General features: G+C 41.6%; 1 protein-coding gene and 1 long non-coding RNA gene across 2 annotated transcripts in view; one reads left to right on the top strand and one right to left on the bottom strand.

The window, feature by feature from the left end:
- Positions 1 to 19,356, top strand: part of LOC138688976 (uncharacterized) — a 60,951-nt gene extending 41,595 nt beyond the window's left edge. The window contains exons 3-4 of the long non-coding RNA XR_011327777.1: positions 12,957 to 13,108; positions 18,890 to 19,356. This is a non-coding gene — a long non-coding RNA (uncharacterized lncRNA). The remainder of the gene's footprint in view (positions 1 to 12,956; positions 13,109 to 18,889) is intronic.
- Positions 19,357 to 19,744: 388 nt separating this feature from the next.
- On the bottom strand, positions 19,745 to 24,592 carry HYAL4 (hyaluronidase 4). Its single transcript, XM_069801995.1, is given in 7 exon segments — positions 19,745 to 20,215; positions 20,217 to 20,358; positions 21,500 to 21,594; positions 23,629 to 23,766; positions 23,768 to 24,411; positions 24,414 to 24,431; positions 24,434 to 24,592. Coding segments are annotated over 7 exon segments (1,362 nt in total). The 5' UTR covers positions 24,585 to 24,592; the 3' UTR covers positions 19,745 to 20,041.
- Positions 24,593 to 25,119: the final 527 nt, after the last annotated feature.

Genomic DNA, 25,119 nt, shown 5'->3' on the forward strand with positions numbered 1-25,119 from the left:
AAATGACTGATACAATGTAAATTTGCATGTAAATAATCACAGGGGTGTTTCACATTTATAACATTTCCATCTTCAAAGTGGAGTCAGCCTTCTGTGAATGCCCTGAAGCAACTGCAAAAAATGTGAATTTAGGTCAGTAAAAGATGAGATTGTCAGGCAGCAAAATGCCTAAAGCCACAAACATTGAAGCTCCTTTCACAGTCCATGCTGCCCCTGAGTGGGGAGACAGGATGCTCTTTGAAGTTTCTTTACCACAAAGAGGAGGCTACCCAGGACCCGTGAGTACCAATTTCAGATACAACTAACACAGGCAGTAGGCAAAGAGCCCCTCACTCTCCTTTTTGGCTGCCATGTTCTAATGGCCCAGATGCTCAGATCAGGTAGCCAGGGTATATGGTGCGACCCAACCTGTAATTGCATTCCTTCGTGTCCCTTCAGAAGAACTGGCAGGCAGCGGGGGTAAACCAACACCTCCTCACATGTTCACATACAAAAGGGCTGCAGACAAAATCCCGGTTCTTTCCTGCTTTTTCAGGGTCCAAAGTGTAAGATATCTTTGGAGGGAACCACTCTAAACCTGCTTGAACTCCTCCTTTCTGGTTCCACTGCTCCTCTAATCTTGTCATGATTCCATCTTTGATCTTGTGGACAATTGCAAGAGTAATAGCAACTATTAATCCACTGGTGAACAGTGTGTGATTTACATTTATGGAGGGAAGTGATGGGGCATTGATGTGTCAAATCCATCAAATATAGGTACTGAGTGGCTGGCGTGTGTTCTGGTGCAAGGGATTGATCTAGTTGTCCTGTCCCCAGCGCTCACTCTGTGCTAACTCCTTCTTCAGAAATCTGGCTGTACCAGCCTGCGGTCCTGGGTAAGCTGAACTCCCTGCACAGTTGATAACCATGTCTCTGACATGTCTGTATGGAAAATAACAGTTTAAAGATTTCTGCGCAAAGAATTTGCAATATTACTGGATCTGTTGTAAAATTTTCCTAACATTTGACCTAAATTTTTCTTTTGGATCACCATATCTTATAATATAATAATATTAATTTTTTCCCCCACCTTTAGCCTGATACTCAGCCTATTTGGCAATAAAGTGATCATATGAACTTTCCACATATTTTGCTACTTTCCAAAGGGAAGAATTTTTTTTTTTCAAACATCATCTTTTTCTAACTTTTCCAAGTTAATTAATAAACATTAATACAGATTTTTCATTATGCATATCAGCTTACAAGCCCATTAGCTATTGTGGCTGTTGTTGGTATTCTTAACTAGCTTAGTCCTGTATGACAATGTTGAACAGACTCACACAAGGTTTCCCTACAAGAAAGGAAACCTTATTATCCCGCTCACCTCACAGGGATATATTTCAGCCAAGCAGAACTTCAGGAGCAGCTGTGTTTGCTGATGGCTGAATGTCTGTCATTGTACCCGGCTGAATGTAACCTACTGGTAGGGGATATAGAGAATTCTTGCAGAAATAAAGCAGAAAATTGAAGGGGAAAAATAATTTTGCTGAAGCAATAGCAAATGCAACAGTGGGTTTTGCAGCTTATATGTGGTAGACAGGAACAGCTGGCTTGTGACCCTTGGAGGAGACTTTTCTGAGGTATTTGCTCTTTGCATTGTGGAAACCTAACAGCAGTCAAGCCCCAAAGGGAAGAACCTTCAATTTCGCCCAAAGCCAGTAAACTCAGTGTCTGGTTTTGTGACCTTTTTACATGCTAGACATTCTATGTTGCCTAAATTGTTGGTTAAAGTATAAAATCTGATGTTTATATACATAAGTATAAATATTAACATTTTCATAAATAAGAGGAAATTCAGAGACCTGAATTTTCAGAAGCTTTGAAAAACAAAAAGCTGTCCAGTTGTAACTGAAACTCATCTAAGTTTCCTGAACCAGGCAACTTTCCTAGGTGAGGTTTTATAATGCAATTTCCAGTAATTTCTCTGTTCTTGATTTTGGTAGGATCATCAGAGTAGGATATCTTGTGGCATTTTTTGCTATTTCTATTTCCAGTTGAAAAAAATGAAATTATTGCAAGGAGCATGGACTGTGATAAGCTGAAAGAAAACTCTCTTTTTTTTTTTTCTTCTAAGAGTTCAAGCTTAGTTTTCTTTAGGCTTTGGGCAAGGATCACTGAAAGGTGCAGGTGACTGTTACTGAACCCGCTTCTCTAGCCCCAGTTCTCACTTGAATTTGGGTGGTATTTCTTGTTCCTATTTTCAGTGCTGTAATCCCTGAATTACCAATATCAATATAAATTAAACCAGAAAGAGTTAAGGTTTAGGCCCACAGAATGACTTAAATATTTAAAGGATTTCAAAGCCAGAATTCTATTTAAATCAGTTGGAACTGGTTGGTAAAATACATTCTTAAACACAGATCATAGAGTCAACAGTATAAATTTTAGAAAAATTATCCCCATTGCATGTTTATTTGCATTTTAAACATCACTGCCTTTGAGATATTAAAGACCCTCTGCACGGGTGAAAATGACCAAATGATATGTAGCATTCTGCAGAATGCATTGAGCAAATGTTTTAAAGAGTAGTTTGACTTCAGTATTTAAAGTGCAGGAGGTAGAGCTGCTGGAAAAGCTGTTTGGCATTAGAAAGGACACTACTTTTAAACAAATATATTTCTGAGATGTATTAAATTGTTTACTTTTTCTCCAACATAAAATCTCAGTAAAAAGGGGAAAGAAAGTTGCAACAATATAAAAATATTTTGGAAAAAAAGTTTGTTTGTCATTTTAAATTACTTTTCATTTTAATTTTGATTTTGTATTTACTTATAAGTGAAAAAGCTGAAGGCAAAATCATTTGTTGAAATGAAACAGCTATAAAAGGATTTTTTCATTTCCTGACTGAAAAAAATTTGGATCCTTTAAAGTGATAGCCAGAGAGGCATCTGGGTTGCATTATCTGAATCCCTTGGAAATAAGAGGACATAACTGCTGGAAAATGCAGTTGAAAATTAAGATCTCTCACAGTTGTTCCAAAACTTTTCTTTTTTTCCCCAAGCCTTGCCTTTTGCCTGCAGGTTTCTTTTAGAAGCCCTGGCACTGCCCTGGCTCTGAGGGTCAAACCTGGCCCAGGGCACTGACACCTCATACTTAGCAGGAGCAGGATTAGCTCCTCCTCTGGGTTGCTCCTCTGCAGCTGCTGAGTGCTCTGGGCTGGGGTCATGCCATGGCCAGAGCCCTTCCCTTCAGGGCATCAATCTGGGGGAAAAGTGACTGAATTCCTAAGCCATTGCCTGCATTTCTACCCTACCTGTTGCGCTTTTCTCTTTTTTTCTACTCATCTCCCTTGGACAAGGAAAAGGAGGAGGTATATTTTGACAGGTGACATTTTATTTATGATTTAATAAAAAAACCAAACCCTTGCATTCTCACTTCTAAAGTCTTGTTTTGTTGATTTGTCTTATGGGCTGCTTTACGCTGCTTACAAGTTGAACTAATGGTAAAAACAGATTTATCATAACTTATGCCCCCCACAATGTGTTGATAAACAGGGATACAGCAGGCCCTGCTCAGGCTGTAAGGTGTTTTCTTACGTCAAAAACAGGTGTTGTTACAACACCCGAAAAACTATTTTATTTCATACATTGCTCAACTGCATGAAAGATGATTGTAGTACCTTGATATAAATACTTCCAAGTGACAGCACCTTCTTTATTGCTATTAGCATGTGCAAACACAATGAGCTGGCAAAGATTAACAGGCTCTACCATTTTGTACCGACAGAGTTTGTCTACCTGCCAGCATCATGTTCTTTCCCTAACTGTGTCTCTCTAAGAGAAGAATGTGACTTTTTGAAATCTTGCTACCATTACTGTTGTCATTAATTTAGTAGGAAGACAACATCTTGAGTATGTGTCAATTCTGAGAGTTATTTCTGATATTTTATCCCCTACTTGTGGTCTGTTAAATAGATATTTTAATGCATACAATGCCAGACTGGTGGGAATTAATGTACACAATAAAACTCCAACACACAGTCTTGTTATCAAAGCTAACACAGTTAAAAGCAGTAACCAATGCTATAATATTTATAGCAGGCCTGTCTATGTGTAAATAAATTTGACAAATTGAGCAATATATTTGTGAAATGATGCTCAGTATCCTCCAGAACATCTTTTAGTAGATACTCCTCACATAAGTTCAGCTATTTTTTTCCCAAAGGAAGCAATGTATATTTTAGGTTGCTTGCTATATCTGTGCATAAAGCTTTTGAATTTTTTTTCTGACTATTTAGAATATTAGAAACTTTGTGCTAAAATGTGCTAAAAATGAGGGGACTGTGCATAAGCAAATGGAATTTCATAGCTTTTAGATGCTATTTGGAGGGGTTTCCAAGCTTGTCAGCAGAGAATCTGTGTGGTAGAGCTACTCTTTTGCTTAACTTAGTTTGTTACTTTAGAGGTTCCTTCAAATATGCTTTTATTTTCCTTGTATTTCTATTTCTTTACATTCCTGACCTCTCTCTATTCAATCCTAAGGTTAAATGAGGCAGACAATGCTTTAATAAATATGTAAATTCCAGTCAGAAAAAGAAATTGTATTAGGAGTAATTGGTGCCAGTGTTTCCACAGCAGATCTCATGAAGATGATGAATTAAGGAACATTTTGAAGGTGAAAAACAATCATAGACTTTTGTATGGCCACAAAATATGTTAAGGACTGAAGCCAGAGCAGTTCCAAGAGGTCTTAATCCAGCACTTCATCCACAGCCTGCAGAGCCCTTACCTTATAGGGAGGGATCTGTTTTTAAATGTGTTACTTGCAGGCCTCAAAAAACTCTCTTGCCCTGCCTTTCTCAAACACCCAGCTAGGGCACACTGCTGGTAGTTTAGGGAACTTGAGGGTTCTTCCTGCTGCACCAAGACATGAGGAGAGGTACCCATGTCACATTAGGAGACGTACCCATGTCACAGCATCCAAAGCTTCTCATGGATAGGGCTCATCCCAAGGATATGGCTCATCTCATGCCTGGAGCCCCCATCTTCCATGCCTTGGAGATTCTTTGACAAAAAGGGTTCAAACGCTTCTCCACCACGGCCCTGAAGGCCCTGATGGCCTTTCTGTCCCGGCCCAGCCTCCCCTGGGGCCTCCCTCCCCCCCAGCCCATGGCCCAGGAGCCCCATTTTGGCTCAGCCTGGGGCTCTGGGTCCTCGCCCCAGAGACGCTGCAGGGGTGCCCGTCGCCAGCCCTGTCCCTGTCCCTGTCTCCTGGGTGGATCGCTCGGGCCCACGCTGTCATCTCGTCTCCGGCCTCATCTGCTGCTGCTCCTGACTGGGCTCTCTGGAGCCGGCTCATCGCTTGCCTCGTGTGGGGCTGTCAGTGGGCCCTGTTACCAGCAACTGGCTCGGCCTGCCATGTCCAGTCCCCATGGGACTGCGCCCTTTGGTGAGGGCATGGCCCAGCCTGGGGTCACCTCAGCTCCCAGCCGACCATCCTGCTGGAGCAGCCGGCCTTCGCAGCCCCAACACCCTCGTCTCTGGCTTTCTGTTCTGAGAAAGGAACCATGTTACGTCTACGAAAGCTCACAGTTCCCCCCCCCCGCCCTGTAATGTTTCAGCAAAAGTACTTCTTATTTTTTGCATCACTATCTAAAGATTCACCAAGCTTAGTTAGAAGCGCAGGAGGCCTGGGTTTAAGTCCCTGCTCCCAAACAAGATCAGCAAACAGGTCTTTCAAACACATTTCCTACAATGCTAGCCTGTTGAATAAAATGAGATAGAATTGGGGTTTATCGCTACTAGCTGGCTTTCCCTCAGACGTCCAGGCGATATGCTCTAAGGACACTTCACAAATCACCCTCTGGCAGTCAGATAGATGACAATTCCAGAGAATCCCACCAAGTCACAAATGTGAAATAGGTCTCCAAGTAGCCACGTGGCAAGAGGGGTCAGGTGGTGATGAGACATTACTAGGAAGGCCTGATGTGCTGAAGGAATGTAGCGGTCTAGAGTACTAGGAAGTGCCTGAGCAGTGGTTTTTTAAGGAGTTCGGTAATATCTGTCTGCTAGATGTAGGCATCTTGGCTCACTGTGGTTGCCACCAGTGCACGTCTATGAGTAAGCACAGCAAAACAAACCACCTTCCTGAGTATCCCTATGCTTTAGGACACAGACATTTCTTTTCTAAACGCAAATTTATGCAGACTAACCCCCCCCCCCCCAAACCCCAGTGCAAACAGTTGTAAAAACACTTGGTGATGATTCACTTGTCTATATACAGTACATTATAACTGCCCTGTTCTTTCCCAGGTATCTCCATGGGGTTGGCAGGTATGACACAGGATGCACAGCAGTCCCATGTCCCTTTGGGACAGCAGCTGGAGGCCAGGTGGGATATACCTGAATCCCACCCTTAGTTTAGAATGACCCAGCTCAAACAGTAGCAGGCTTAAACCAAAATAAGCAAATTCATGCAGAGTTTTTTTACCTGGTTCTGATGAGATCTGCTGCTTACAAGGCTCTGCAGGAGAGAGCTACCAGGACTGCCTGTTCCCCGGCTACCTTACCTTTATACTGGCTGGCAGAAATCCAGTTCTTCCAGTCCTTCCCTAAGTGGCACGGAGTGAAGTTTGTGGCACACCACTTATGCCCACATTCACTTGTTACAGCATGTACTCTTTGGCACAGCAAACAAAGCGATCCCAACCTCCTCCCAGCGTTTGAAATCAGGAGGGGTGAGTGCTCTTGGTATGCAGACGGAAGCACTTGGTGCTTTGTAAAAACTCAAGTCCCTGATCAGAGATGTAAAGAGAACGAAAACAGGCCATTGGAAAAGCTGCAAGCTTCTGAAATGTCAGCACGAGTCAGAAGTGTGACAGACAGCTGGAGGCTTGAAGTGACTCTGTTTGTACCTTTTACTGGGCTCTTCAGGAACTAGTGCACCAGGCCTCCTTAGTCAAGCCAGACATAACCCACTGGCAAGCAAGGCCATGTAACAGCAGGCCATAGGGATGCTTGGGCAGCCCTAGCACATTTATGAAAGCCCTGCCCATAGGTCAGTATGCTGCTGGAGACCCAGAAATCTTTTCTGATTACTCTTCAAAACCCTGTCCAGCAGAAGCAGGACAGAGTTGCCAAGGAGCTGTACAAATCCTGCTCCTCATATGAGCAGGAGCAAAGCAAATGGGTGCCCACCTCTGCCACTGTAAACGGGCTGCATTTCTGATTCCCTCTCACTTCGTGGCTGGGCTAATCGCATGGAGGAGTTTGGTTTGTTGACCCTGTTGCTGTGCTGCTTCACCAGCTGCCCGGGCTCCTGCCCGCAGCACCGTGGCAGAGGAAGGGACTCTGAACTGTTCAGAAAGCAGAGCCCTGGAAGCCAGCAATGGGACACAAAGTTACCACGGCAGACACAGTCAGAAAACATTTTTTTTTTCCTTATGTCTTGAGTCATCCTGGAAAAAGATTTGGATTGCATTGTGTAAAAATATGTACTCAATAGTGAAGTCTGGAATAAGGAAATGTGATGTCGCTCCTCTCTTTTAAATCATCAGAAAGGTTTACCTTATTTTGGAAGTGGTCCTTTCCCAGGAGATAATATGAAAAAGTCATAATCCTCTCCTTATATTTGTTCATTTCAACACCATCAAATCTACTGAGCAAAGAGAAGATTATAAAGGTTATTTTGCTGTGCTTTTCAATGCAATGAATTGATCAGTGCTACAAAGTCTATTTGAGAAACTAGGTAATCACATTCCTCTAGGCAGATTTCAATAGATATGTGACTCTGTTCATGACCCTTTTCTCTCTGTTTCCAATTAATATTTTAATGAGCAAGCTTTCTTCAAAGAACCTCTTAAGGAAACAGCAAATTTTATTTGAAGGGAGAGAAGATTTCTAAAAAAGTAAATTTTACATTTTTCCCCATTAACACTTGCCTTGAAGCTTGACTGAAAGAAATTGGTTGATCTGGTCAGAGAGATCAAGTCACTCAGATAACATGATAAAATTGTGGGTATTATTCATTAACTGATCCCCAAAAAGGATAGAACATAAAAATGTAAAGATTTTAATGTAAAATTCAGCTACTGCATTATATTCGGGAAGTAGGCAAACCATGTAGATAAAGCTAATCTGCTACAGCTAAAGCAGATTTCTGTTTCATAGGTTTGGTGGCAACATAAAGAAATACCTTTTCATAGACTGTAGTTCCTTTATGTTGAATTCTGTATATGCAATAACATTTTCAGCAAGTAGACAAGACAGTTCTCACAGTGCTTTTATGTCTATAGCTCAGGTTTTAATACTGTGAACTAAATAAACATTAACCAGGCACCACATGGGAGTTCATAGCTCTTCTCCCAGTGGTGCCATACGCCCGAAGGTGTGTGCCCAGGGGGGCTTCGTTCCCACCGCTGCAGAACAGGCTGTACAGGAGCAGCGCTGGTTTGTTAACAGCCTGTGAGAATGAGGCAGGTCACCGGAGCTGCTCACTTCACAAAGATTTTAGAGATGCTTTTCAGCTGAGTTCCTCCTTGCTTTCTAGATCTTGAGCCTGAGGACCATCTTTTGAGGCTTGCTACCACAGGCTCAGGAGTTAGTAATTTTGGACTTTTCTATTCAGCAGCTGGAACTGGGAGCAGGTGGATGGGGAGAGCTGGGAATGGTGCTGTGGAGTAGCTAAAGTCGGGCACTTAAAGTGAGTGGGACTGACCATATTAAAACCTTCGTGTGGCACTTATTCAAAAGTAAAGGGCCTTTGCTCAAGTTTCTTTAAGTCACTCTAGGAGTAAAGGGAGACAGGGTGAATTAAAGCTACTTTTACCAGTTAAAAAGCATTCAGGAATGGATATGATGTAGTTTAGCTAAACCAGTTAAGACAGGTAAACTGCTCAGAGCTTCACTTGGCAAACTCTGAAAACCCCTGCTGATTGGAATTCATGTTTTTAGTTCTTTCTATGCAAGTCTGTCTGTGATTATTTTTTTTTGAATGAATGAATGAAAGCACCCATTGGAGATAGACCATAGGTCTGGTATTTCTGGTACCATTCCTCACATTTAGCTGCTTTTGCTGAGAACAGATAGGATCAGGAGTTCAACAGATGTATGCTGCTGTAACTGCACTGTCTTGACAAGAACTATGCCAGTGCTTTTAACAACAAGCACTGAAAAAAGCATGAGAAAGACCCCGGAGGAAACATTATAGATTTCTGAGGCAAAGAAAGGATGATTTGTCCGTTAGGCCATCCCTGTGCTGTGCTTGGCGACGTCTTCTTTTGCAGGATGTACAGTTGCAATAGTTTGTGGTAAGGTGTGATCCTGTTCATCCTTTGGCTTTGGGGGTAGCACGTTCATTTGGGGTCCAGGGGCTCTTGTCCTGTTCTTGGCTCAGCCATCAGCCAGCTGCAAGACTGTCTCTTTGGACTGCAGTTTGACTATCTGTAAAATGGTTGTTTATAACCTTTGTAAAAGCATTTTAAGATTCACAGGCTGGACATGCTATAAAAGAGCAGGTATTTATTGGAATCATTACGTGAGTGACTTAAAAGCCACCAATTAAAAACAATAGGCATGAAGCTCTTACTGACATTTGGCTTTGTGAGTTTTCAGTCATTTCTCCACACCACATAGGTTAAACCTAGTGTGGCTTGAGCAGTGGTCCAGCACCTCTGGGAAGTGTTGACTTTCTGGGGCAAAAGTTTTATAGCTGATCTGCAGAGAACATCTGCTGTGTCTGAGATACATTGGATCTGCAGCATGCACAAAATAGACATGCTGTTTCTTGAAAGGGACAGATTCAGTACTCAAATGTCAGTGATCTGATCTCATCTGTAGCCACGAACATGAATAGAAATGCAAGACAAAATTTTCAGTTCCAGAAAAAGTGGACATGCTTGGAGAAAACCATATACAAGCTAACCCCAGCCAAATGCTCTCCTTCATAGATGAAAACTATTATTTCTTCTGTACTCTGTACTTTTGCCAGCCAGCACTGGAAGAAATCCTCTAGCTATTAAAAAGCAATAGTAAATGTGCAGGAGTTAGCAAAGCTGGCTGCCAATACACCAGCCAAGGAGTAGCCCAGCAACTCACCTACGAGTGCCTCAACCCACTGCAGAGCAGATGGGGCCCCAGAGCCCAGAGGTCACATTTCACCCTCACCTTCCCCTTTCCTCCAAACCTTTGCACTGTTCAGACACTCCATCTGGACACAGCTCAGGTACATGTCATGGCCGTTCCTTTCCCTGCCCAGGAGCTCACTGGCATGTGGAGGGTGGTGGTGTCGCGGGCCAGGGTGCGGGCAGACCAGGGTGCGGGCAGACCAGGGTGCAGGCAGCTGCGGAGAGCAGAGCCTGCTTGCAGTGCTGCACCCGAGACCTGCCTCCACAGCGATGCTCGCCACTGCCCTCGCTGCTCTGCCTTCAAATCCCACCACAGAGTAACAGTCCCAGCGCTACAAAGCTGTGAAGTGAACGTGTTCCTCTAAAACTCTGTCTGCCAAGATTGCACAGGACCAGTCGCGCTGATTGTTCATTATAAAGCCCTAATATGTATTTAATGACACCAGATTTTCTGCAATGCCAGTTGGTATTTTAATAGCCTTAATAGTAGCACATATTAGTAGCATTATTACTTGCTTGTGTAACATTCTCCACCTTCACTGTGCTATGCCAGCAGTAACTAATGAATGCACATTCTAGGAAATTCATCCACCTGGAGCTGATTTCTCTGAGTAAAGCTTTAACTTCAGGGAAATGGGATGTGAGCTTAGTGTGAGAGTGGGTATAAGAGAGATTTGATGCTCTTTTGGAGTTATAGATCAGCTTCCAATTTCTGCTGATGCAGAAACCAGTTTAAAAATAGATAATTCCACCTGGGCCATTTGTGTGCCTGCTGCTCCAGACCCAGCCAAGAACAGCAGACCTGCTGCACAAGCCAAGCGGCCGAGAGGTAGGAATCCAAGATGGGGAGATGCCAATGTGCCATCTTTCAAATGGTCTTTTCCATCCATCTTCCATATGACTAAAAAAAGTTATTAGCAAGAACAGATGAAATGAACAATATTGCTGGGTTACTATATCAGTTTTGGGGTGTCTGATGAGAGCAGCTCACTAGCAGCCTCATATATGGAGACATTGGGGAAAAGTAGAAAACCAGGCCTAAGATTATTTTAGGTCTTCTGTTTGGCCTTGAATGTTCTGCTTTACCCAAAATACCATGCAATCATAGGCCTAATCTATCAAGTTGGCAAGATAAATGTTAAGACTACAGACAGCAGAAGCGAGGAGAAAGCTAAATTCTACAGCTTGCTGCTGAGATTGGCCCCAGCCCCTGGGCAAATGCTATAACCATTTATAGAAAATGCTATAAATGCTTCTGAGGCTGTTACTCAAAAGATGGATGTCAGCACCTCCCATAGGAGCCCATACTCAGGTGATGCTGTGGCCCTCTGTGGGGGCAGATGTTGGCCAGACCTGGGCTGAGCACTTTTTCAGGTTGGGTATTTGACTTTTGCTGTCTATTTATTACGTACTTGATCCACAGACTGAGCATCAATACCTCAACAACCTACACAGATCATCCTGTACTGGCACCACCCTTCTTCCTGTGCCTACTTAGGAATCTGGTTAGCATCAGAGAGCTGGTGCTAATTTTAGGCACACTGTTATGCTAAGACCTGTTTTGACTCACAGCAGCTCCCAGGATGATGTATGTGAGATATCAGTTTGACACAGTGACCCGTGCTCCTTCCTTTGGCTCCATGTTGATAGTCAATCCTTTGCCTTTTCCTACCCATCTGCTGGGAGGAATGATCCCAGCACATAAGTCCCATATGGCTGTATTCCCATTTTTCCCCCTTTCATGTACTTCCTAATTCCTTCCCTCCCTGCCCCAAAAGCATGTGAAGCCATAGCAGCTGCTTTGAGTAGAACCTGTAACTGTTACCTGGGCAGCCACTAAAAATGTTGAGACAATTTTGTTTGCAAAAATTCCACCAGAAAAGCCAGGGACTGAACTGGCAGTTGAATGCTATTTTTCACATACTGACTGAAAGTTTTTCCTATTGATTGGCAATTAGCCTGTTCTAAAAGACTCAGGGTCAAATTCCCAGCTGGTGTAAATCAGAGACGTCCCAGTGAAGTCTCTGATTTATTTTCCAAATGGTTTAAAAATTCAGCATGAGCTTTAAACTGCCAATGTTACACATCAAACAGCTGGCTAAAATTCAGAAAGATAGCACATTTTCTGTAATGCTCTTTGACATTAAGTATTCCTTACAGACCAGATATAATCAATACAAGTGCTAGAGTGAACATTCTGAGGGTTTAAAAAAAAAACCAAACCAAAACCAACAAACAAAAGAACGGGACCTGATCAATGTAGGTTTTGGGAATAAGAGTCAAAATGTGCAACACAGTTTTACATTTTGAGCCTTTGTTATCCTTTACAGATGTGTGTTAGTTATCATAATGAATCAAAATTAAGTTTTAAGACTCCTGCATTTCTCTTGGATGGAAGTTTGACACTCCTGTCAAAGTGACTGGAAGGATTTTGCTAGCTCTCGGTGGAAGTGGACTGCATCCCTTGTGAAGCCCAATTCCCCAGCAGGTGTGGATATTGCCTATGTGCATAGCACAGTTGCATTTTTGTTTCCTTTCTCTTTTCAATTCTGCTTCTCAAAACATTCAACATGTTGCTGTCCCAGACAAATGTTCTAATGAAACTAAAGAACCGTGAGCTGAACGGCCTTGGGAGAATTAGGGTGGCAAAGGAAGGCAATGGAAGCTCCAGAATCTGCCTTTTCTCTGGCAACAGGCAAAGACTTTGTCTTAGGAGGTAAACAAACATTGTCTGGACTTGTTTCATAACTTCTGGGAAGTCTAATGTCAGGCCTGCCTCTTAACATCTATATATTTTGGGAAACATTTGTAAATCTGGTAATTCTGACTGCAGTTTATCCTATGTTTCCTTCAGCTGCCTAATGAAGCAGAACTGGTTTGAGGCTGCTGCTCTCCACTGTACGCATCTTATTTCTGGACATAAGTACAGCCATACTATGTTTTCTCCATCTGCTCCTCATTGTTGTGCAGACAAGTCACTGCTACTGAAGTCTATGTTGTATCAAGGTAAGACCATGATATATGTGATATAGAGTGGTCACGTTTCATTTTTCTGGCCAGAAGCTCTAATAATTGTTTAGATAAAGGCAAAACCAGGCTGTAAATTACATAGTTTCTTTTATCCTGTATTCATGTAAAATATAACCAAAGCCTTTTCTGACTTTAATAGAATCAGATCATTTTTTTATATTTAGAATATAATAAATCACAATGCAGAATATGAAAAAGTGTAAGAAAATGTCTATTATTAAAATAAAAGCAGTATACTCAGAAAGTAGAGAAAATGCCACCTATAGAAACACCCACTTCTTCCCTCCCAGGAGTTACAAGTAAATCTTTTGTATTCATGTTGCCTTAACTGAATACTAGTTAAGTCTGTGTTGCTTTCTAATAAAGAGTGATTTTCTTCGTAGCAGAGGCGTGTAGTAGACTTTATTTCAGAAATCCAGTCTTTTAAACTAAGGACTTTTCCCTAAATGCTAGGCTGCCATCCCTCCTCCCACTCTCTGGGACAAACAAGCCAGTGTCCTGTTTGTTTAACATAGATGGCTCAGATAGGTACAGTGATGACTAGGAAAGCCTTCACTTTCAGTACTGTGATCATTTCAATGACCAGGGCCTGAAAATTTGGAAAAAGGCTGGGTTTTCATTGCTGAAGAGCAAATTCCCCATGCAGCAGGAAACTTCAGAGCTGCTCCAGCTCTCAACAAATCTTCAGAGAATCAATGCTCAAGCCTTCGCCAACCGCATCCAGTGAGGGTTAAAGAAGGAGCCACGTTTTCCACTTTCACATCTAAGGTGTAACTGTAGCCAGTCCCAGCAGATTTCAACATATTTGCTTGTCTGCTGAGAGAGAATCCTTACAGAAACATGGATTTCAGGAAGAGTTGATAAGCTCCTGCTTTCAAGAATTACTGTTTACCCAGAATCCTAGCAGAAAATAGATTCATTGCCATCATTAAGACATATGGTTTTACTATCCTTGGAATAGCAGAGCATTGACTTTCTGTTCAGGAGGCTTACCTTTACTTTATAGAGAGTCATGGGCTGATCTACACATCTTATTTGAATAAGGACCTGAAACATCTTTTTTGGACAGGATGGTGGTGTGACACGTCTGTCAAAACAAGGAAAGAACTTTAATCCCAATCTCCTGCCATGTGCGTTAATATGTGATTATCAGCTGTTCTAGTTCATACTGTATTTCTCCTTTCCCACTCTCTCAAAACATGTTTGTAGGCAAAACACGTACACAAATTCCCAAATGAGAAGAACAGAAGTCTGTAACAACAGTTAATATCTTACTTCTAAATACTGAGGAAGTCACTTGTAGCTGAGACTTTGTGTTCTGTAGGGACTTCGTAGGGTATCCCAGTCTGCAAAAAGTGACCTGAGTAAGCAACCCCCATTGGCTGAGTTCACATAGCAGAGGAAAGCCACAATACCTCTGAATCTTTTTTTTTGTTAAAGATGGGCCTGTTCAGAAAATCCTGCATTAAAGTGGGAGCCCAGTAGAAAATCCAGGTACTAATTCAGCAGATTAGGGTTTAAGATAAATTAAGATTTAAATGTAATTCTGTAATTTTCAGAAAATTACATACCTCAGACTTCCACCAGTGGAGCACAAGGTGGAAGTATATGCAAAAAGATACAAGAGAGCTGTAATTTGTTCCACTGTTCTCAATACAATGACCATGGTGATTAAATTACTCAATATAAGCATAAAATAATCTAACACAACTGAGAGTACTAGGGCTCAGATAGGTAGTTACTCTTTAATCCTCTCTACATGAAAATGAGAATAATAGAAACGAACTCCTAACTATTAATGACACATTAAGTGTACTTAGGAGCCCTATTCCCATCAACTTCAATACAGAATACAATTAGAAATGAATGTGCAATGCAATCTGTACAGTGTTTAAAATGTTGTATTCAACAGTGTTATTGCTGAGTTTCACCACTATTTCAGGGAGTTAGACCCCTGAATTATGCCAAGGCAAATCTGTTTTGCACTTGACTGTCAAACTGATTTGCAGCAAAGCCCCAGCCTGGGATTAAGATCAACATCCAGACATCTGGAACTGGTTGAGTGATAAAGAAAAATCCCTGTCTGTAAGATCAAGCAGCAGAAACAGGCGAGAAGGTGCAGCATTACCCGTCAGCTGCCTCGAGGCTAATGGGAGGAAAATAGTTTAGCACTGAATAAGTTAGGATGATTGGGACAAGGGCTGCCTACTCCGAATCAGAATTTCTGATTTAATTTGAAACACTAACTTAACCTTGCTGTCACTTGGATCTGTACCTCCTAACTGAATACACGTGCAGATGGGTTTTGCCTGATTAGATCTAAATGAAGGAACAAGGCCATGAATTTTACAGCCACTTCACGGTATGACTGCAACGAGATGCCAGCTTCAAACATCTGTCCTTTGCCAGGATGACAGTAAATAGAAGCAAAAAGAGAAGATATCTTTGTCAACATAAAGCCAGTGGGAAATGTGGTACACCATGTCAATACCAGAAAATTACTACAAATGGAAGTTCCAAATAACCTGAAATTCAGAATTAGTATCAGATTTCCCATTTCAAAGTGACTCATAGAAGAGCCTAGGAGGGTGATCAGCAGGTAATAATGTCAGAGCATTTTCCTTATGTCCTGTTCTCATTCACAGCTACAAACCCATTTCAATAACCTTGGTTGCCTCTGCTAAAAGACTAGATGTACTGAAAATTGTACAAGGTTTCAATTATTAGTGAGATGCATGCAGATTTTTGGCTGACTTTGTTAATCTTTTGATTAATCTTTGGTGAAAGAACATTTAGTGTTATTCTCATACCATATACCAATAAATATTGTTAAATACCTTATCAAAACCCTTAACAACTTAGATAATAAGCCCTTTTAGATGCTTTTTAGATATCTTCTGTGTTTAGGTGCCTACACAGGCTTCTTCAAAACTTGTTTTTGCTTGTAATGCATGCCTTCAGATCTATTTTAGGAATGTTCTAGCATGGAAGAGGCACCTATCAAGGTCTCAAGACCCTTATGGTGTAATTCCTTCCAGCTCAGTGCAAGGCCTATTGAAACCAAGGGAAGCTTACCATTGGCTTCATGTGGCTTTGGGCCAGACGATCAAAAGTACTGACTAAAATATTTCTGTGCTTATCATCTATCCTCTGATTTTTGTTTCATATAATATTATTTTCACATGATATTACTAAGAAATATTTAGCCTCACAAAACATGAAAGGAAGAATCACAATTTGTACTATAATAAGAGAAAGTATGTTTATTATACTTAAAAGTATCCATTCTCATGGATGTACAGAGATTAGTTAATTTTATCACTACCATTCAGTAGATATAATAACATACATTGAACTTTAATCCTCTGCAGGGAAAAAGCCTACAGCTTGAATAATTTTTCTACCGTCAGTTTTATTATGACATGGTGCATTGCGTTCTACATGCCACATGCAACAGTTTTAACCACGCAGCTGCTGAGAGCCCAGGTGCAGATTTTCAGGCCTGTTTAGGTGTCTAACTCCTACTGAAATCTGTAAAATAATTTAGTCACCATAATGCTCAGTTTTGGCATGCCTAAATCTTAAGGATGTGGCCACCGAGAGGAATTCACAGTCTGAAGTTTAAGCACTCTGATTCTTCATAGGATGCTCTGTGACAGTTAGATCCCAGGAAAGAAATCTGCAAATGCCAGCACATCAGTCAAGGATTGTGAAACATATCCAACAGAAAACACAAAGAGAAGAAAACAGAAATCCAAAAAGTTATGAAACTGGAAATCAGAAATGCTTCTTACAGGAGGACAGAAGAGGGATGGTTTGATCTTAGAGGTGCAGCTGATACAAATTTATACCAGATCTCACATAGCCTGAGTGTCCAGCCTCAAAAGGAGAGGGATGCTAGCAGAAGAGTCAGAAGGAGCACCTGGTTCAGCTTTTCCTGTGAGAACAGACTCTGCATGTGGGGTACCCTGCTGTGGGGGGTAACCTGCTGTGGTTTGGGAGGTATCTCCTCACTGTACCATCCTGCAGGTCCTCACTGTCACACTGCAGATCTTGGCTACTTGAACCTCACAAAATTATCTGGCCTGCCAATACTGTTGAGAGAGAGATTGAAACTTGATAGATACTTCTGAACTATCTGAAAGTCCAGTTTCATTGTACTGGCCTGTGCTTTGTTTGCTTACCTGAGCTGTAAGAATTACAATTCTCAGAGTAACCTGGATTTTGAGGTCTCTGTCTGAATGCAGAATAGCAGGAGAGCACTTGAAAAGAATTATTTGAGTCACTGCAAAAAACCCCAACCTTCTGTCTCTCAATGGAAGGAAGCAAGATGACAGAGCTGGTTTGTGCTTTGATAAAAAAGGCATTGCACCTCTGTCTAAAGAGGAAATGTGGCCCAGATCCAAACCAAGGCTTACGTGCCTGGATTGATACTGAGGTGGGATATGGGGCCCTCTGACCAAAGCCGCCATCTCCAACAATATCTGCCCAAGGGATACTTACCTCAAAACCAGCTAAACCCCACTGCACCTGAGGTGATCCTCGGGACGTGCCCTCCCCACTAACGGGTTAGCTTCTCATTTAGTTGTACCACTTCAATGGGTATATTGGGTGGGAAAAATCTGGGCCTACATACCTGGATGCGTGTTTGGATACCAAGGAATATCATAACATTTATTGAAGATGCATTAATGTATTACAGACAGTTGCTAATTTAACACATTCGCAGAGTTTGAAATTTGATTTTATAAAACACTGGTTCTCTTTCCCATTGTTTAGTTACTATGAGCAGCAAGATGTGACCTTAACAAAGACAGCAACGAGAGTCAAAACTAACATCTAATCCAATGCTGCTCAGAAAACATCAAGAGATATTTTGTTTCCTATTAGCATGTACTTCAGTCCTACAGCACAAGCAAAATGTCAAATGAATAATTTTTACACTTTTCCCTTGAAAAATCCACTACAATCAGCACTTTGATTTTAACAAACTGCATTTTTCTGAGAAAGCTGTTCCATCAAAAAAAAATTTAACCCAAATATCTCTAGTTTTCATCACTACAAAAATATGCTTTAGAAAATTCTTAGTGGATCTCTTGAATTTATTTTTTGAAAGAAATAGCCTGAATTTCATTTATATTTTTTTTTCTTTTAAAGAGGGATCATTCTAAACTCAATTTATTTCTTATTGATTGGCTGTGGTTTAGTCACAGTCTTCCCTAACTTAAATGTAATTTAAAATATTTCTTTCTACAACAGAGTTCTGTCAAAAAAATTGATGAAGGTTTTTCTCACTTTTCTTCCAGAGCTCTATTAATGTAGTGTTTGCTCACCTTACAATCATTTGTTTAACATAGTTATTAAGGCAATAACTCATTGGGGATAGATATGAAGATAATAGCATATGTTTGAGGAATGAAAAGCTGCTAAGAGGTGCAAAATCACAAAGGTCTAAGCCTGATGGGATCTTTAAGGTTCTGGACAAAAGGAATAATGGAGGCCAGTGGGAGTTGGATAATATGTTTCAAATGTTTGCCTGGGTCAAATAGAAAAAAACAGGGAACTCAGCATAGGTCTTATAGATCTCTTACTTGTCTTATGGCTGTTTGTCTATTCCTTTTCCAGCTACAGAGATTCTAATATAAAGACACAATTATTTCACATATGTACTATATGTGTGTATATGCATCTTTTCATGTATATTATTAATAACCAAATGGTTTTTAATTGCTTCATTCAAGTAAATTCTCTTTCAAGAATACTTAACCCCTGGGAAGCTGAGAAGCTGGAGGTTCACAGAGTGCTCTGGAGACATGCCAGATATTGTTTCTACTCAAGGTCATCGCTAGAAGAGCATTCTTCTCCCTGCTGACTGCAAGGAGAGCCCTGGCAGTTCTTCCATCCCCTCCAGAGGATGGATCTTACAATGGCAGTTGGGACATAAATAAAATTCTTGTTGAAGGTGATGAACTTGCCTGATCCTTGTTGATTGCATCTCTATAATAGCCATAGGGTGCTTTCATTAGCTTTAAATTTAAAAGTCACTGGAGTATTGTCAGATTCAGGATGGAAGCAGACCTGGCTGAGATGGAGTTCCTGCTCCCAGCACTACTTACTAATTTTATTTTAAATAGCCATGGCATAAAAAAAACCACAGAGAGACCCTTTGTTGTTGGATAGAATATATACATTGCTTTCTCAGTAAATATACTAATGAACAGAGAGTGGCTTGTCTGTATTCTTCCTGATCTCCTGACTCTTTCATTCCTTTCTACCTCATGGAGGGCTCAAAACATGAACCCCTCCATCACGTGGGACATGAAAGAGGAAAACGTGGGCTTGAATTCACTCAAATAACAAAGAAACCAGAAACCTTCCCTCATCTTTCATTTTCTGGGAGGATGCTCTATCCAGTATGGCATCCAGTAAGAAGTAGATATGGGTAGACTCTTCCTCTCTTTACAAAGGGAAAAAGTGAACCTCAATCCATTTTTTTCAGTAGTAGCAGGCTTCTGCTGTCCTGGTGGTGGCTCTCGGCTGGGCAGAAACGTGGCTTCTAGCCTCCTAAACAGCCTAATCTCAGAAGATGGGATCAAGGGCCAGACATATTCCTATGACCTGTACGTTTTTGACTCAGCCTTCAGGGTGCCCCACTCCCTCCATGTCTTGTGGGCATTAAAACTTGGGGCACAGCTGCAGGGTGTGGATTGTGTCTGAGACCATGATATGTCCAGTCCCCAGCTGCAGAGCATGTGAGACTTTTTGTTTGTTGGATCCGCTCTACCATCCCTCTTGACTGACTGAAACCAGCCCTTTGACTAAGCAGTAGTTAGAGAAGACTCATCAAAGGCAAAGGAAGCAGGCAGACCACTGCAAATCTTCTGGGTGAGACTGAGTCTGCAGAGCTCTCTAGATGGTCATCAGCAACTCCCCACAGTCAATTCCTTCATAACGCTGATAGCAGTGGCAGACAAATGTCTCTGCCATTATCTCCAGACCTTCATTTGATGCTTCTCCTCCCACAATAAATCCTTGGTCGTCTGAGGCATCTATCCAGAAGCTCTTAGAATTCAGATGTGGATTATGTCGAGGCTCTCCAGCTTCTTTGCACATATCATCCATTGTCCTGACAAAGATGCCTGCTGTACACTTCAGCTGCTGCTGTGACATTGATAATGTAGGGCCCTAATTCAGAATCAATGGATTTCTGCACTTCTGTGCAGTTGCTTTGTAAACGGTAGAAAATAAATTTTAGCTGATGTGAAACTAACCACTTTATTTTTTCTTCTTACGTTCTGAAAAATATGCAATATGTAAGCAGCCTGCATTAATTAATTAATTTAGGATAACTTAAATTTGACTAATTTAAAGGATTTTTAGGAAGTTTTATACAGAATTTATAACCCAATTAAGGTGCAAAGGGCTTTAGCAATCTGCACTCCCCAGAAAACACCACAGTCTGTAGATCTACAAAGAAGCCATGATGTGTGCTAGAAACACAGGTGATGACAGCACGGCTGCGTGGCAAGACTGTGGGGATCCAGAGCTGATGGAGATGCTCCCAGGGCTTGCCTTTGTCACTTGACCGGGTTGGAAGGAAGTTTGCCCTCCTATTCACATTGACTCTGAAAGAAACCACAGCTGAATATTTACAAAAATTGGCTGAAGTAATTGAATTTGCTGAGGACAACTGAACGCTTATTTTCAGCCATTCATCCTCATGCTGGCTGGGTTTTCTATACTCTCTGCCAGGAGAAAAGCAGCCCAGAACACCCATTTCACCCAGCTTTAAGGACAAAGTCTTTTCTCATGACAAAGTTTGATGTGTGGCTGTCTGAAAGCTCCAGGACATGACGGAGCCTCAAAAATCAATCTTTGGTTTTAATGTGGCTAGGTCTGATACCACATAATACAAAGCCTCTCCGTCTGATCTCAACAGCCTGCTTCATCTTACTTGCCCACACACAAGCACAAATAGAGTTCCCATAACCTGACAAATTGCTGGGCACCACTGCTACACTAACCTGGTCTGACTGATGTGCTAATCAGGCTCTAGATGGTTTCCTAGTGTTTTATCCAGCTGGAAATTAAGCTGACAGGGATCATAACTATTGAGGAGCTGTCTTCCAAAATGCCTGGTATTAGCCATTGGCTTCCTTCCCTACCACTGGTTGCCTGTGAGCCTCACAAGACCTTGCTGAGCCAGGAAGAACTGATTATGTTCCATGGTCAAACTGACTGGGGGACAGCAAAGACTGGTTAAGCAGTCAGATCTGCTGGTACCAAGTACTCAGAACTGGTGCATTCAGACAGTGTCTATTAATAGGATAAAATGAGGATCTTAAAAATTGCATTTAAATCAGGCACAGGCTTATCTCCGAAGAAGTTAAAATCATATCTCACCAAATAACAATGCCTGCAGCTCCCAGGGCACTCTCTCTGATAGTGTTAATAAGGTCTTGCTACAGTGAAAAAAGTAAAGACATCACTGTCAGGCTAATTCAGCATTTCACAGCCTTTCTAAAGTAATCCAATGGTTTGTTATGCGGCTGTCCCTCAGACTACATTTTCTTTTCATTCTGGTCCCTATGAACTGTATTTTATTGTGGCTAAAGGTTTGCTGTCTAGCGTACAAATATTATTAAACAAAAGTTGCAAATTTAGGTACTGCCTGAGATGTCAGTAATAAGCAAGTGAATGAACACTGGGAAAAAATGCATTTGAATTTACTTTGATGCAAAATTTAATTATATTTATTTGATATCTCATCAATTACTAGAAGCAACTAAAATCTTTTAATTAAAGTGGGATTTTTAACATGAGAGTTCCCCAAAGCATTCCCTCAGTTCTGTTTTTGCTGATAAGGGAAAGGAGAGCCATTCTGCTATGTCAATCAGCTGTTTTCCAGTCCCTCTCCAATTTGAAAGCTGTGATTCCAAAGGCGTACATTGTCTTGCTGCTTTCCCTAGGAGCTCACTCAGATTCTTATAAAAACCTTAGAAAAAGTGACTGTAAATAGGCACGCACTATAGGAGGGAGAATGTTAGCACCACGCAACCTTAAATGAAAGGGAAAATGCAACACTTGGCAAATCTTAAGAATTTCAGTTTTAATTTTCATGCTCTTTCTAGGTCTGTTTTAGAGAGATTTCTTTCACTGTACCTTTTCCTCATATCACAGGCTGTAAGGAGAGGGGTTTTGGTGCTTGGATGTTTATCCTTAATTTGAACAGTGGTTAACGATCAGCAACAAGTGAATTACTATACCACAAGTGCTGAAGATGAAAGACCTTGATATGCAAGTGACTCGCTAGACAACATCATCGATTTAAGGGAGATTGAGGGTCATAGCACATCAAGAATCAAAGTAGAAAAACTTCACAGAAATTAGTTGCCTGAAGGGGAAAAGAGGCAGAAACTGGGCAGAAAATGGCAACGGGGATGCACACCAGTCAGCAGCAGTTATTGATGTCCATCTATCCTCTTCTTGCAAAGCTAAGGAAGCGCAAGCTGGATAGAACCACCAAAGCAGGTGTCTGCATCTCCTTTAATGCCTAAGAATAGGCATTTGCCTTCAAGATGGAGAGGAGCACAGCCCCTTACTGGGAAGTGTAGTGGGTGATGGCAGTGCCAGGGGAGTAGTGCGACCTAATAGGAGAGGGAGCTGATGCTTCTTCCCAGAGAAGGCACCAGCTTCAGGCTCTGTGCCTGGGCTGAAAGACTGAACATAGCCTTTAAAAAGTGAATACAACTCACTTGCTAAACTCTGAAACACAGAAATTGAGACCTGCTGGTAGTGCAGTCACTGTCTACAGGGGAGAACGGAGCCAGGGCTGCAGCAGATAGGTTATGCTGCTTTTTCACTGGAAACCTACCGTCTTCTTCCAGTTTCTGGGAGGTTGTTCAGAATCACATAAAGAAGGACTAGGGTAAGGCACTTATCTTGAAAATACTTGTATATGTGTGCAGCTGATGTAAGCAGTACTGCTTGGTTCTGGTGCACCATTTGCCTGCTCTGAGGTAGGTATGGGACTAAATTAAATGTTTTTGAGATGGAGGCATGCGGAAAGACTGCTGGTTTCAATTTCCCATTCTGATGTAACACTGAGCAAGTTGCTAACATCTCTGCCTCATTTTCCTTTCTATAAAAGGGGCAGCTATCTGGGGATTAGTTAGTGATTGCATACCTGAGCAGAAGAAAGTACGTGAGGGAGGATTAATGTATTAACTGCCTCCTACGTACTGCATCAAATTGCTGAAATCCTTTTAATCCATTCAAATGCATGTTTGAGTACAGCATAGTTATGAATCAAAGCAAAAAAAATAGGTATTTGAGGCTGCATTTTTTTCTTCAGAACATTGAGCTCTTTAAAGCATGTGGACAATTAACTTGAACAAGCAGAGCTGGCCCAAGTAGGAGGTTTTCCATCTTGATGCACCATCTGCAAGAATGGTTAAAGCATAAATGCAGCCCACATTGTTCCAGCAAAAGCTTACCGTAGAGAGAAATAATAAAGGTTCATCTCTATAACGTAGTCAAGTATACACAAATATGGGCAAAGCATAATCTTTGCATGTCATGGAGGAAATCCTTATGAATCCATTCAACCTAAACTGAGAAAATTGCAAAATGTTTTTGACTGTTTCCAAGGGGTTTCTTAATGCCAATGGAAGGACACAGGGCTGCACTGCTATCCCAGAGCCAGGAAAGTTCATTGTTCCTCAAAACTCCACTCTTTGGGCAGGAACCAGTGTAGTTCTGATCACGGAAATTGTAATTATGACAGTCAGGGTATAAATAGTATCCCCACAGGCCCTTTGGTCTGCTTTTCATTCCTAATGCAATTGTTTCCTTCATAAAAGCTTTTGCACTTTCTTCAGAGGAAACTCTGGCAAAATGTTCAACACCAGTTGCTGAAATATTGCCTTCCATTTCAGTTATGAGTTTCCTGGACTTTCTTCTGTAGACATCTGTTGCATCCCAGTTGCAGGCCCACTGAGTTCTCCAGTGCTCCCAGTCTATGACAGCTAATCCACTGAAGTCCTTAGCTGGAATGTAATAGTTAATGACATGGCCCTTTTTTTCCAGGTGAGTTTGCAAACTGAAGTTCTAGGGTAGGCCACCATTAACAGGGACTTCCTGTGATGTGTACCAAGGATAATAGCCAAGCCTGTTAAAATAAAACATGGTCACGTTCTGCCCTCTGGCTTTACCTAACAGCCTTCCAATCACATGGAACTTTTTCAGGTTCCGTACAACATTGTAGCTCAGGTCTCTCAGTTGTTCCAGGCAGCTATGAAGGCTTCCTCTCCCAAACTGGTGGTCGGGCTGGTTTCATAGCAGGGGAAGTCCAGCTGAGTGCTATGTGCAGCCATGCCAGGGCCTGAAAGGTGAACGATGCATAACAGTGTCCCATTTTCAGGCAGTACTTCCATGACTTAAGGGACAACATCGGGCAGATCTCCCAGTTTGTCTGTAAAACATAACAGAAGAGGCATTAGTACTTACTTCATACAGAGCTGTAGGAATTGGTACCAGCCACTTGTAGGGTATCTACCACGCTAACACTGAAGAAACAAAGTGAGCACAATCTAACCCAAAGAAAGGGGAAAGATTCCCAGCTGAAGTAAATCAGTGTAAGTCTATGGAAGCCAGCATAACCGCAGTTGCTTGTCTCATCAATCCAGGTCTTACTGAACTCACTGAGGATGTTGCCATCACTTCAGTGGGCCCCAGAGTGTCTTAGTGGCTGTGGCTGTTGCAGGTTGATGATGAAATGGTTTCCTTATTCTTCAAGCTTTCCCAATAATAACAAAGGTAGCCATAAAATCAAACCTTGGCTTTTATCACCATCTTCACCGCTTCATGAACATCCCTGACCTGTCTAGCACAGTGCCAGCCAGAGATACTCCAAATAGCTCTAAACAAGCACACATATTTCATTGTCATTGTGCAGTACCATAAAGGGATACAAGTTGAAACCCCTG

This window comes from Haliaeetus albicilla, chromosome 14 (assembly GCF_947461875.1).
Source record: "Haliaeetus albicilla chromosome 14, bHalAlb1.1, whole genome shotgun sequence".
NCBI lineage: Eukaryota > Metazoa > Chordata > Aves > Accipitriformes > Accipitridae > Haliaeetus > Haliaeetus albicilla.